Below are 15,282 nucleotides of genomic sequence, written 5' to 3' on the forward strand. Positions count from 1 at the left end.
CCGCTTCCTCGGTCATCATCAGCCTAAAATTTAGGGCCTAAAATGTTTGGTTTTACCCCTTTATAATTGTGTCTACCTGCTTTTTTTAATCTGTGGATCACTAAATATTACCATCTGCACTGGATATTGTACTATTTTATGTTTTTACATAGGTTGCCATCCTGAACTCCCTGTATATTTCACTTGTAATTTTTATGATTTTATTGTACCCTTGGTGAGGGAACCAAGGTACCCTACAAAAATGACTTGGTATTCGTAAATAAGGGAGTTTAAAATCTCCCTCCTGTTAACTGTTGTGTAAAAAAAAAAAAAAAAGAAATCCCCAACCGCTTTTCAATTTTCTTAACCGTTAAGGTTAAGGGCTGTTTTTATATTTCTGCTGTGTTTGTGTTTGGCTGTAATTTTCTTCTTACTCATTTACTGTACCCTCACATACTATATACTGGGTTTTTTTTAACGCGTTTTAAAATTAACGCGTTCCATATAACATATATCTGTCAGGAATCCCTCAATAACCCTTCTCATGTATATATTTTTTTAAAAGAAGGCATCCTAAGGTATTAAACTTGGGGTATTTTGACTCTTTTCATGCAACAATTTTACCTCCAACCTATGCCAAATAAAAAAAAAAATTGGTTATTTCTTTTAAAACACAAAGCAATTTAAGAATACATTTACTGAGAACTTTAAGGGTTACTGCCATAGAACACCCCGATATGTGTTCAGCAACATCTCCTGAGTACATTGATACCACCCATGTACAGGTGTGTCGGGTTCCCTGGGGGCTAAAAGACCTTATTTGGAGGGTGCTCATTCCAGTTTTCCAACTTGGAATTTTCACAGCTGGTCATCATGCACCCATGTCCTATTTGGGACATTTTTGAAGCCGGCCAATGTAATTTACCCCCATCAAACCATATATTTTTGAAAAGTAGACAACCCAGGATATTCAATATGGGGTATGTCCAGTCTATTTTAGTAGCCACTTAGTCACAAACACTGGCCAAAGCTAGCATTTATATTTGTTTGTGTGTTAAAAATGCAAAAGGGGGGGGGGGGGGGCGTGGCCGACCGAGCAACAGAGAAGACATGTTTACACAGAGCTCTGTCCCAGATATCAGGAAAAGCCGCATTAAACACGGAAAACAAAACCCATAACACGCTGAGTGACAACCGCCCTCACACAGAAGACTCCATGGGGCGAAAGCACAAAAAACCTTGCCATCCAGAGGCTCCAAAAATGCAGGATATCAGACTATCCTTTGAGAGGCCTACACCGCAGGCTCGAGCCAAAATGGCGCCCGACCCGCCTAGCGAAGATGAGGCCTTGGAGAACTACCAAGAGGAGGAGGAAGCCCCGGCCTCACAGTCGGAGGGGACCCCCTCTAATGAGTCAGATGAAGATTCCTCCCCGGCAACAAAGAGAGATATATTAAAAATCTCCTGCTGGATATGCGGCGTGTGTGGAAGGCTGACCTCTTAGACACACGCACGGAAATAGGGATCATCAAACAACGGGTCACGGCGATCGAGACAAAAGAAGCAGCCAGAGACCAAAGTGTACAGGAAAAAAGGGGAGAAAAGGCTGCGCCAAGAGATACAATAAAATAAGTCCCAATAAAAATATAAAAAGGATATATATAAATATATATAAAAGTCAATATAAAAAGGAGGATAAATGTCTATGTTGCGCTGGTGTTCTCTCTTCTTATGATGCTTTGGATCCTCCCGTGATATGTAAAATATAAAAGGGAAAAGGACCAATGGTGCAGATTGTGGGGTACGTGGAAAATGAAGAATAAAGATGTAATAAACTCACATTTGTATGAGCTATAACCAGCTCAGGTGGAATGGGCGTTCTGCAGTATAATCCCTGCTAGTAGGATATCAGGAAATTCTGATCCACTGGTGCTGTCCAATTCTCAGGAGAAGGGAGAAAAATATATAACAGATAGTGCTCTCTGAAGATAAGATGTGGTATATACAAAACAAAATAAATATACTCACAGTATACAGTGCAGATGACACTGCACTTGAGATATGGCGTGGGTGGTATAATCCCCACCTTAGGATATATAAAATGCCAGGAAAGGATAATATAAAATTGGAGTGATAAAAATATATATAATAAAAATATGAATGGCACAGAGATAAAGCCAAACGTAATTTATTATTAAAAGTATACAATAAAATCCATTAACGCGTTTCACCTCAAGGGTTTTATCAAAATGGAATAACCATCTTTATTCTTCATTTTCCACGTACCCCACAATCTGCACCATTGGTCCTTTTCCCTTTTATATTTTACATATCACGGGAGGATCCAAAGCATCATAAGAAGAGAGAACACCAGCGCAACATAGACATTTATCCTCCTTTTTATATTGACTTTTATATATATTTATATATATCCTTTTTATATTTTTATTGGGACTTATTTTATTGTATCTCTTGGCGCAGCCTTTTCTCCCCTTTTTTCCTGTACATCCTTATCCCAGAGGGTTAGAGGGTGACCCTCTGTAAGGTTGCTGCCTCCTTTGTATATTATTAGCGCTAACCTACTCTACACTTTTTCTTGTAGAGACCAAAGTGTGCAAGACGCCCACAATAATCTGCAAGCATTAATAGAACAGGTACAAAAACTTACCAAGTCGATGTTGGTGATGGAGTCCAGACACAGACGTAAGAACATCCGCCTACGCGGAATTCTGGAGCATATTGAGGGGGACACAGCACTGCCCTTCCTTCGACGCTTCATGGCCTCGTTGGGTATAGGGGGCAACACTAATTCAGAGACACTAACGTCAGCATTCCGGGTCCGCAAATCCGCAGCTGCCCCAGCGGATGCCCCAAGAGATGTAATTGCCACAACCAAAGACATTGCAATCCGGTCTGCGATCATGGCCAAATCGAGGGAGCTGGGAACCATGCACTTCGAAGGCTGTGACATAGCCATATACGGGGACCTCCCATTTGCCGTCCTCGCAGTCAAGAGACAGCTAACACCGGTGGCCCGACAGCTGAGGGAGGCGCGGATCAGATATCGTGGGGGGTTGATGGCTCCCTCCTCCTGGTAACACAAGGAAATGACATACTCACCCTCTCCTCTCCAGAGAACAAAGAGACTTTCCTCCAAAAACTGACATCAAACACGAATATCACAGCGACAGTCCAGAAGCCAAGAACAAACATACAGGGACCCACCAGAGTCCGTCCATTAAACCCGCAGGCTCGAATCCTAATTAAACCACGCCACCTGTAGGAACACCACATACATAGCGGCCCTTTGAGGTGAGGTTACTAGTAGCCAATAGCGAGATATACAATAGTGGCCCAACATTTTACAAATTTTACAAATATGAACCCACTGGATGCCTATTAAGCAGTTGCTCAAACCTCTCAACGACATATGTCACAGAACCATACAGGATAGCGAGACACACAATAGCTGCCCAGCATTCACAAATGTGTACCCGTTTGAAGACAGATAAGCAGTGGTCAAACCCTCTCACAGACCTATGACAGAGTCATACTTCCCAATGTGCAATAGTGGGGCCGAATTAAGAACGAACGAGGGGTACCCCTATCTCTATACCGAAGGCTCAGTATGGTCTAACCTATACAGTGAACCCAATGACTGCCACTAATCCACATGTTGTCTATTCATTGTTTGACGCACCAGAGTTAATATATGAACTTTATAAATTCTTATATTACGTACCAGTTGTATTTTACATTGTGAAAACACCAATAAAATACAAAATAAAAAAAAACACGGGGGGTGGGGGAGGGGGAGGGGGAGGCAGAGCCAAGCCAGTAAGCAGACAAGACATGCTTCACATGAGCTCCTGCTAACTGGCGCCCCCCCCCCCCCCCCTATGGACCGCTGGGGGTTATCCCGGTCCCCACTGGGGAAACAGCAGCCGCAGGCTTGGTGCACCATCGGGAAACCCTGTGCAGAGGTGGACTGGGAAGCCAAGTTTCTAGCTGACTTTGACAGGGTCTGCACGGAATTCTGGCAGCGGATTGAATCCCGAGCATTGCAAGCACAACTACCTGCAACACCTGACAAAAAGCCCATGGCGAAAGACCCCATACATACCACACGTCCAGCATCCCCTACCGCAAAAGGAGATGGCGTCGTAGCTGGGACCGCGCAGTCTTCTTCCGAGCTGGGGGCTCACATGGAGGTAACTCTCCAACACCACCCATATACCCAGGGAGACTGCCGTGATCCGGTGGAACCCTGGACCCACGACCTTGATGAAGGGGTCAATGGACATGTGGTAAGGGCTCCTGCTAGGGCCCCGGGCCGAAGACACGCGGCACTTAAGCGACGTAGACCAAGGAGACGCAGGGGAAGAATCACAGCGCGCAGGGTCAAACGACCGGATGGTCAGAGCAGGCATGCAGGAGAAACAGGGCAGTCCCTAAATCGAATGTGGGAGCGTGGAGGTTTCCCCCCACAGCCCAATGGACTGGCTACCATATCTCATAGCACCATCTCACCCTGTGGTGTAGGCTGAACACTCATGTGGACTATTGCAGCACCCACTGCCCTGGTCTGGTCTAGGTAGTGGATGTGTCACACTGTTGAGGCTGGAGGGTTGTGGGCCATCACTGGGGACTGATGTATGTAGACGCCCTGGTCTAACAAGAGGACTGACTGCCTTAAACGCAGATTATCCAATCAACTACTGATCAATCTCATTGCTAGCTAGTCCCCAGGGATGCCACACCAATGTGTTAGGCTATTACAGTTAACCTTTGCATAGTTAAGCATGTTCTATTGATTGTCTACCCTAGGCGGATTTGATGAATCCTTAGCCGTAGCTAGCTCGCACTATGGTTTTCATCAGGTAAACAACTGAGCATGTCACTAATTGGACCCTATGATCCATAGCTTGCATGTTCAGTATACAATAGCTGGCCCTTATCGACGCTGACTCACGATACATGTAATCATATAGCCTATTCCATCACTTGCATGACGCTGTGACAGTCCTACCTTGTTACTTGCACCACAGTACTATTTGACGTCGCAGATTGTGACAAGACAGGCTAGCAAGGTGTCCCTACATATCTTACCTCCCAAGTCGTGACGGAAAGATTAGGAGTGTGACATGTTCAGAGAGTACGTCACGGTTGGCATGTTTACTGCTGATACCATATGCTGTTATTTTTGTTATGACTTCAGCCTGACTCACACTTTATTTACTTAATGCGTGTCTACGATATTGCATAGTCTACTGTTACTCCTTTAATAGCCTATCTAGACGGGCATTGCTCCTGGTTATAATATGTTTTTGCTAAACGACATGACAAGAGAAAATAAAAAATGAGGCATCACTATTCCGGAAATGTAATCCCTCAAAGTTAACGATGTACTAACCTTCTATTGTAAACCATATATACGTTTCCCTCTTTTTATTGTGTACCCCATCACTATGAAACCTGTACATGGGGGTACTGTTATACTCGGGAGACTTTGCTGAACACAAATATTAGTGTTTCAAAACAGTAAAACGTGGGGGGCTGGCTGGTCGCACGCAGGACCAGCTCCTGCAACCTAAGAGGGAATAATCTACAAACCTCACGATTTATGCCTCGAAACAGACCGGCAAAGGCGGCCCCCACCGGGCGGAGTACCCTGGGACCAGGGCGAGGCTGGCCGGATAGGCTTCAGTCCCCTGGAAGGGAAGGCCGATCTGACTTCATTGCGGCCTATCCCGGAGGCGAGCGGGGCGGACGGCCGCTGCCCTGCCGCACACCATCCTGCACTCAGTCAGACCCACGGGGACACCGGCCCCGTACCCCCCCCTATGGACCGGGGGGGTGATCCCGGTCTACACCCTCGGCACCCGACCACTGACAGCTACAAACGGCGAAACAGCAGGGCCATTACAGCCAGCGCCCCAGTCACAGACACCAAGATGGCGGAGGCCACGTGGGATGGAGTCCTGTGTACCTTCCCAAGCTGCTCATCCACAGCGGCAGCACCTAACAGGCACATGTCCTTGCCGAAATTGCACGCTTGCAAGCACTCCTGCATGTAAGGCTGAACTTGACACTCTACATTGCCGTCATCAAAAAGCTCTCCACGAGCAGATCGGGCACAGCGGAGGTCTTGCCCAGCATTACAGCCTGTGCGCCCTGATACCACACACCAGCGGCTGCGGAGGTGAGACATATCCTGACAGTCCGAAGAAGGACTTGTGATAACTGAAAGACTTACCTTTCGCCACCTCTCCCTCAAGAAGTCTGTACCATCAAGGCCTGAGACGTGATGCCTGGAGCTATACCCCAACACTCAGCCTGCCTATGGACCACGCCATAATTAACACCCAGCTTGTCGATCTCGCTGGCTTACCTCTAAATGACTGTCACTAAATGCAATCACAAAAGCTTGTTTAAACGCTGCTCTACCTGATAAATGACAAATGCACTTGATTGATCTAGGAAACGCGACCTAACTAGAGACTGACACAGTAATCAACACATGACCAGCCTGTTTATTTTCTTTACTTTAAGACTAAAATGGTCAGACCGCCTGTCATTGCTCATTGCCACGTGGAACATACACACCATCCTAGAGCACAGTTAAGCGAGAAAACAGACTACACTTGGGGCCCGAGGTTCAAACGACGACATTCAACACATCTATTACACTTACGCTACTGTAACTAAACGACTGACATTCACTATTGCTAACCTGCTTGCACCCAGCTTGACTCTGCGATTTATTATTTGACAATCACATACCTACTCTAGCTTACACTCTCGCATGTTTCAACCGCAACGTAATTTCATGATATGAAGTGTCTCACTGTTAATTGCGTGTATGCCCAGGGGTCTCACAGCTCACTGGTGTACAGTTGTAATTTAGCTTGTTCTTCACACTACATAGAATTAACGTGTTTTATCAGCATAACTTAGACTGCCTCTACCGTGAAATTCTGTTTAACCCCTTAAGGACCAAACTTCTGGAATAAAAGGGAATCATGACGTGTCACACACGTCATGTGTCCTTAAGGGGTTAAAGCTGTTAAACCTTATAAGCTCCTGACGTTAACTAAAATGTCTATCCTACCTTTTAGTAACTATCAGCCTGATTGAAACTAATGTTGTAGACATTTATATCTAGCCTGACTCCTTTTCAAAAATTGTGCTGTCAATGTTCGCCATGAAACTGTATATTCTTTGTTCTATCATCGACTTGTATCTGCTGTCGTGGCGATATAAGCATGTCTGTAACTCTAAGCACTACAAAAATAAAGAATTAAAAAAAACAAAAAAAAAACAGTAAAACGTATTACAACAATGATATTATCAGTGAAAGTGCCGTTTGTGTGTGAAAAATGCAAAAAACTTTACTCTTACTGACAATATCAGAGCGATCACATGGCCTCTGGGGTCCTAATTTGCTGAGGGGGAACTGTCTGGGCTGTCAAACAGTCCCCCCATTGAAGAACACCAATTGCCGGCGGGGGATTGGCGGTGATTGGGTAAGTAAATGGGAAGGGAAGGTGTTTAATTTTTTTTTTTTTCCACTGAGTGCCTCGACTCCTTGAGGCATTAAGCACAGGCAGAGCATCGGAAGCCTGCCTGATGGCTTCCGATGCTCTGCCTCACTGCCGGGCGCCATGTGGGGCAAAAAAATTAAATAAATGTACTAGTTCGATGGGATTTAAGGATTTTTATTATCTCACCCCCCACTATTATTTAGGGGGAGATTGGTAGGTAGGCTTTTTTTTTTTATTGGTTGTAACGAGGGGCTTGGGGACCCCTTGTCAATGGGTGGAGTGGTGAAAACTAGTGGCTTGGGGACCCCTAGTCACTGGGATTAGGGGTGACTAGAGCTTGATGACTCCTAATCACTTGGTGAGGGCTTTATTTTAACAATTAGCCCTCACTTGTCACCTGTGACTAAGGGCAGGGGGATGCAATAGCCACCGGTTGCTCACAGTTTAGGATACATGCCACTATGCTGCGAGTAGGGGCAGGAAGGAGAGCACAGCCAAGCTCCCTGCCGCTTCTGTTACATATTACAAGGAGGGATCCACAAACCGGTAGCTCCCTCCTTGCAATAAACTAAACAAACTAATGACGACCGAATTGAAATTAGTTTTAATTAATTTCTATTTGTTTATTCGTCTTTCTGATGAGTGAAGGAATAGCCAAAATTCTCGAATTTTGGACAATAGCGAATGCCCAAGTGTTAAACCACAGTGCTATCTAGTGTGGGCAGATGACTTATCCTGCAGGGCCTTCATTTGGCCAGACAAAGATGGCGGTGCCTAGGACCAAGATCCAGGCAAAAAATGAACAGGAAAAAAAAAAGGTGAAATGGGGAACCTAGGGGCATTTGGGGGTTACCAGGGGGCAATAAAATGTAGTGAAGTCAGGAGGGGGGGTTAAAAAAAACCAGATTAAACTTTTAGACTGTATTTCTTTTGCCGTTTGATGTGATGCATTTGTTCATCAATAAGGATTTATTAGCAGATGCAATGTGCATGTTACAGTGTTTGTGATTGCTTATTTATACTGCTTGTGGCAATTGGTCTAATGTGACAGACCATGTTTTAGTTATTTAAGAGATTAACTCTTCTGTGAATATCAACTACCAGGAGATGGTGAGACTCTCTATATTCTCCATATGAGCGTACCAAGTATTATTATTATAGTTTAATGTTTATGTATAGTTGAATGTTGCTTGTGTCGCATTTGTTCTCTTTTAGACCATGCACTTTTCAGTCACACACTTTGTGTCTTTTAACCATACAAACAGAATTATCAGGGATTTGTAGTGTTTACCGTTCTCCCCTAAATTTAACAAATGATGTCTGATGTGATGGGACTCACTTTATATAACTATCCTTGAACTGAGTGCCTCCATCTTTTCTCCCTATCTACCAGTGCTTTAAGCTCTTTCTTTTGCAACTGACAGCATAAGGAAAATAGGAGCATGTCATGTCTGCTTTTATAGACTGCTTTCATTCATTGGCATATTTGTGCTTTTCTCCAGCTAATTTCAAATTTCCAAAGAGGAGGAAGATGCATCTGGAATCGATTCTGTGTTCTGAGTGTAGTTACAAGGAATCTGCAGTGGAGATTTCGAACCGGAAGAAAGAAGCCTTAGAAAAGCTGGGTCTGTTTACCAAATAGGACTATTTTTTTTTTTTTTTTCTTCCATTTAGTTTTGTGTTTTTTTTCCACAAAATACTGCCCCTCAATTTTTTGTAAATCTAATTTTATTCTGTTTATTCATTACAATACAGATAAACAGCATGCAAGATGCCCATTGTTTAGTTTCCATGTGTTTCATATTAAAGGAACACTATAGTCACCTAAATTCCCCTGCAATTTCACTGCTCAATTCACTGTCATTTAGGAGTGAAATCACGTTGTTTCTGTTTATGAAGCCCTAGCCACACCTCCCCTGGCTATGATTGACAGAGCCTGCATGAAAAAAAAACTGGTTTCACTTTCAAACAGATGTAATTTACCTTAAATAATTTTATTTCAATTTCTAAATTGAACTTTAATCACATACAGGAGGCTCTTGCAGTGTCTAGCAAGCTATTAACATAGCAGGGGATAAGAAAATCTTAATTAAATAGAACTTGCAATAAAGAAAGCCTAAATAGGGCTCTCTTTACAGGAAGTGTTTATGGAAGGCTGTGCAAGTCACATGCAGGGAGGTGTGACTAGGGTACATAAACAAAGGGATTTAACTCCTAAATGGCAGAGGATTGAGCAGTGATGATGCAGGGGCATGTTCTATACACCAAAACTGCTTCATTAAGCTAAAGTTGTTCAGGTGACTATAGTGTCCCTTTAATTTAACAGAGAGGTCTTCTGAAACCTCACAATAATACATCAAACCATTTCCTCTCACGCGTTCTGTTTCTCGCTCACCCTATCCCTGTTAAAAAAAAAAAGCAGCTAACTATTATGCGCAATCTTCAGTATTGCTTGGAACTTCATTGGGTCCATATTGTTGGGATGGTGGGCATGCCCACATACGCACCAAAGACCAACTCCAATATGGAACGTAGTTCCTCCATACGTTGGAACCATAAGCTGGGATGGGGCCATTGGTTTTCTCCCTTAATGGAATAAGAGCTTTGTTCATGTTCAATATATGAATGGTCATGGACTATTTATACACCAATGTACTGATACTCCATTTAGTAAATAAAGAAAGCGATAAAGCCAAGGGTTACAATGTAGGTTCCATTATTTACTTCATCAAGGGAAATCTCCGCATTAAATCTCTGATCATGTTATTAATACATCTGTGTTTGTTGCTGAGGTAACATTTACATTATACGTGTATGACCCAGGTATAGTCGTCCCACAGTGTATTTTTATGGTAATAAGGAGTTGTCCTTACAAATGTCTTTTTCAAATCCTTGCTGTACTTTATTTTTATCTTTCAGAGTGCCAGCTCTACTATGGTTTCTTTTAGTATCATTTAAGGACTTCTCATTTCCCCATTCAGCTGGCCAACTATTGGTATTGCTTGAATCAGAGCGTTGTGCTCCCACGCTATGAACAAGCAGTGTGTGCTTGTGCAGTACAAGTACCTGAAATGCTAAATGGACAAATCGTGTTTCCTAAAATTATATCAAAGGAAGGAAATAACAATTTGCAAGGGTTGTTAATGTTATTTGCGTCAACTGATCACGCTTAACACTGAGCTGGCCCTGCACTGCCATGCTTATGCTATGAGTGTTAATTTAATGGGTTGCTGTATTTTAAATGAAACTATTTTGGATACACATTCCTGTCCTATAATTTTTAGATTTTCTATGCATATATTCTATAAAGATATTGCTATAGACAATTGTCTTTACGCTATTTTCTGTTGTAATGTTAAAGTGGATAGCTAATTGCTGTAAATGGTTTAGAACACAGTGCACAAACCTGGGTCACGTATTAATTTGTACAGATTTCTAACAATGTCTGTTATCCTTTATATCTACCTTTTCTGTTGCCAAAACTGTCATATAGTGGTCCACTTCCCTACACCACTGTGACTTAACATTTTCTATATTTTCCATTGTACAGGCCCTGTTCAGAAAGACACAACTAGGAACACTTTCAAGGAGATTTCAAAGCCACATCCCTATCATCGGCCTTCACATATACAGCATCATCAGAGACTACAATGGGTAAGAATAATATGGATGTGTGGTAGGGTAGGGTAGGGTAAAGTCCTTGGGGTATTGATAAGGTTGTTTTTTTTTTTTTTTTGTGTGTGAAATTCCTGGTTTTGGGATGTCCAACGTATATCTATTTTATGAACCCTTTCTCGAATAGTTCTTTCTTATTTTTCCTTTCACTGTTAGGGTTTCCCGAATTTTCGTGGGCCACACTCACCTCAACAGAATAGGTTTATTGCACCACCGAACTACAATCTACAGTACAGAGAGCTACAGGTGGGTGTGTCTTTCTGTAAATTTTTGTGCATATGTATAGGTTATATATCCACTTATAGAAAATAACCCCTTTGTGAATAAACTACCCTAGGCGTCAATCCTGTTAATACAAATAAACAAAATAAGCAATTCCCATAAAGGGGAAATTATATACTGATGGGCGAGTTTGGCTGCCGTTTACTGAATGTGGTCATCCCTTTCAATACCCTGCCCTACAATTCAAGCAGGTATCAGGAGCTGCAAAAGCTGAGATAGTAGGGAACAACTCCCACCAATATCGGCACACAGCCATACAGGTTCGGCCTCCACCAGATCTATATTCCTTGTGTCCACACATAGATGGCGGACACTGAGATCGGTGGCAGCCAACATCGGGCTCAGGCTCCCACTATCCTCAGCAGTTGCGGATGTCAATTAGCCACTACACTATGTAGTGTTATGGGCCAATCAAACTGAGCAGATATAATAAAAAGGGAACTAAATGTTCTCCTAAATGGGAGAAAAAAGTTATGTTGAAAAAATTATATTGAAAAGCAAGTATAAGCTCTAAAGATAGAACAAAATTGGGGTTCCGCTGCGATTTGCCCATCTGGTGGCCCAAGCACTTATGGCCACCCGATCGGTATTGGTGAACAGGTCAGGTGCTGTGGCTGTTTAAGAGTATCGGATGCTGGGTGGAAGTGACAGCCTGTTGCTGGAGAGGGGCAGCACACCAAGCAAGTCACCCTCCTGCAGAAAAAAAGGTAATCTAACTGGAGGCTGAATGCAAATATAAACATTATGACCCGTGTGTGTAATTTTGTGTATCTGTGTTTCAAGGTGTGCATGTGTCATTGTGTGTGTATGTGCCAGTGCGTGTGTCTGAGTTTGTTCAAGTGGTATTTAAAGACACATCGGCCTTCACAAATAAAGCAACATCAGAGACCAACAGGGGTAAGAATAATGTGGGTGCATGTGTAGGGTAAAGTCTTTGGGTTTTTGATATGGTTGATTTTGTTTTTGTTTTTGTGCAGTGAAATCCGCATATTTGGGATGTTTAATCTATATCTATTTTATGAGCCCTTTCTTGAATAGTTCTTTCTTATTCTTCCTTTCACTATTAGGGTTTCCATAATTTTCATGGGCCACACCCACCTCAACATGATAGGTTCATGGCACCACAGAACTACAATCTACCGTTCGGAGAGGTACAGGTGGGTGTTTCTATCTGAGAATATTTGTGCTTGTGTATATGTTATATATCCACTTATAGAATATAACCCCTTAGTTATTTCCCAGAATAAACCACTAAAAGGTTGGTCAATGTAGGCCTATCCTAGGCCTTAAGCAATTACTCTTTTCAGTCATATTTTAATTGTTTTCATGACATTAACCTACAGCTGTTTTACACCTCTCGTACAATATTATAATGCTCTTCAACCAGAATTATTCTCATTGCTCCCTGACAGCTGTAATATTTGTTTGTTTTTTCTCTCCAGGATTGGCAAGACTTCAGTGGCATGCCTCCGTACTGGAATCACAACGGGTGGAATTACTAATTTTAATGGAAATTTGCAACATCCGTTTTACATTTCAATGTATCTATTTTGTTTGGTTTGTGGGTTGTTTTAATTTTTTTTTTTAAATCCCTTTGTATTTCATCATTGACAATTTAAACTAGCATTTTTACTATGTGCCAACCATTACCATCTTTAATCTCGATAACCCATTAACCCACAGTGGGAGGAAAAAAAAGAGAAGAATCATTAGTGCCTTGACATAGAAGGCCAACCTATTCTGTTTTTGTTATGGTATTTACACTGTGCAAACCCCATTTGTGCTTGTTAGAACTTTTAATTTGGCACTTTAATAGAAACCTAGGTTTTGATTGAAGTTTAAAGACAAGGGGTTCATCTATCCTCCCAATTCTTATCAACGCACATGCTTTATACACCATTAATGCATAACCTTTGTAGTGGACTATATGTTATTTACTTGTTAAAAGATTACCCCAACCCTCATAACCGCTAGGGCAAGTCGTTTTAAGTTTGCCCTCTTGCCTGGTCCTGCTGGTTGCCGGGTCTCCACTGAAGCAAGATTAATGACATCTGGCTTGTGTGAAGCTGCAGAACCTTGATGTGGATTTTTCCAGTCCTTTATTGAATTAGATTCTGTGCATCAAAATTTGCAAAGAAGTTAGATTAGCCAGTGTGGAACTCTAGTTCTGGGCTGGCTCATGATACTGATAGTGATGTTGCTGAAGGTGGAGTTACACCATCGGCAGCTAAGGGGTTAACTCGGTATATGCAGCATTCAAAGTAAAATGATACGCTTATAGACTCCACCATGGCTACTTAAAATCGCTGAAGTGGTAATAGTGCCTGGAGTAAACCTTTGGAATTCTCTGGGTTTACCATACGATTGCAGAGCTCCCCCTTCTGTCCACTGATACACAGTAGAGGTGTATATATGTGCAGTTTTTTTTACCATCCTTCACCCAACTGTAAAGCAGTGGAAAAATCCAGTCCACTAATGTACATAATGATTGATATTGCTCATCATTATCCAACAGCCACACATTCCTATTGACTCCCCCACTATGGATAAGTATAGTTGACAAGCAGAATTATTCATGCTTCAGTGAATACGTAGGGTGATGTGTATGGTACTTGGCTCTAAATGAATAATGCTTCACAGGAGGTAATGGAAACGGTGAACTTCCAGAACAAAGAATAGCCATTTTATTTGACTTCAGATTTTGTTTTTAAAGGGACACTAATGATGTGAAAAATAAAATTATCTTTACCGTAATCGAGTGTTGTGATCATAAAGCTCTGTGTCTGTCGAAGTTGGATTTATTGAATTAACTGTAAAGCACATATAATGCTTTGGTAATACTCTATATTCTGCTTGGCTTCTTAAATGTGGAAGGAGCACACAGCCATCCTCACACTATTTATAGGTTGTTCCCCTGCATTGCTGCATGCAACGCCACTTCTTATCACTTGTAGGGTCTGAGGCAAGCACTATTTTTTGGGGCTTTGCACCAACCATCCTTCACACAAACACGTAAGGCACACACCCACCTATGTAACTTGCTACATACCCCGATCTAATTAACAACATGCTTGTATACACAAACTTAAACTAACACTCTCATGTGAACACATACCATTCCAGGGTCTTCTCCAGCTTACCAGCTGTCTTAGAAGAGAGATGAGAAGCTCTGGGCTGCTCACACTCTGTGGGGGGAGGGGGCAGGAAAGCTGTACACTGACATGAATAGCATTTAAAAGTTGTGGCGGTTTACCCACAAGTAGCTGGGTTGTCACGGCTAAGTCCCCTTTCCCTTGTGACTGCTTCCCAGAGTGATTATAGCTGAGTGAGACTGTGGTACACCAGCCGAGACTTATTGGAGATTGAAGAATAACTAAGTTTTTGGCATACAGTCTACACTTTTATTCCTGGAGTTTCAACAAGAGGTCCCCAGGGAGAACAATGGGATTGCGACCTATCCGGCACCTTGGTGTCTGTGCCTGAGCTGGTAATTTTGCCTAGTTCGTTTTCCCAGTTTACCCGAACCCAAGTACTTTTCTCCATTCGGTAACCTAACGAACACAGACCACCCCCCTGGCTCGTTAACCACAAACTTTAAGTGCTCTCGCTGTGTGGTCGCCATTTGTATATCCGAAAAAACATCTGCTCTGGGAAAACGGCTGCCATCTAGTCTCCAGAACGCAGGCAGCAGCACTTGGTCGTCGAGCGTACTTACATGGGCAAACCTCGGTGACTTTGTGCCGACGCCTGCTTCTGTTCCCGACAAAGTAGGAGAGCACTGTTTGGTTGGAATGTTCTCATG

The 15,282-nt window shown here is 42.7% G+C and overlaps 1 protein-coding gene across 3 annotated transcripts in view; it reads left to right on the forward strand.

Annotated features, from left to right (window-relative positions):
* The window catches only part of LOC134579374 (heterogeneous nuclear ribonucleoprotein U-like protein 2), a 79,415-nt gene extending 65,181 nt beyond the window's left edge, over window positions 1-14,234 (forward strand). For 2 of the 3 annotated variants that reach the window (XM_063438645.1, XM_063438646.1), the window contains 5 exons: window positions 9,026-9,148; window positions 11,074-11,177; window positions 11,355-11,444; window positions 12,548-12,637; window positions 12,923-14,234. In XM_063438645.1, coding sequence (XP_063294715.1) covers window positions 9,026-9,148; window positions 11,074-11,177; window positions 11,355-11,444; window positions 12,548-12,637; window positions 12,923-12,982 — 467 coding nt within the window. In that variant the 3' untranslated portion in view covers window positions 12,983-14,234. The remainder of the gene's footprint in view (window positions 1-9,025; window positions 9,149-11,073; window positions 11,178-11,354; window positions 11,445-12,547; window positions 12,638-12,922) is intronic. The other variant, XM_063438647.1, reaches the window with a different exon arrangement.
* The last annotated feature ends 1,048 nt before the right edge of the window (window positions 14,235-15,282 follow it).

Source organism: Pelobates fuscus, chromosome 12 (assembly GCF_036172605.1).
Source record: "Pelobates fuscus isolate aPelFus1 chromosome 12, aPelFus1.pri, whole genome shotgun sequence".
NCBI lineage: Eukaryota > Metazoa > Chordata > Amphibia > Anura > Pelobatidae > Pelobates > Pelobates fuscus.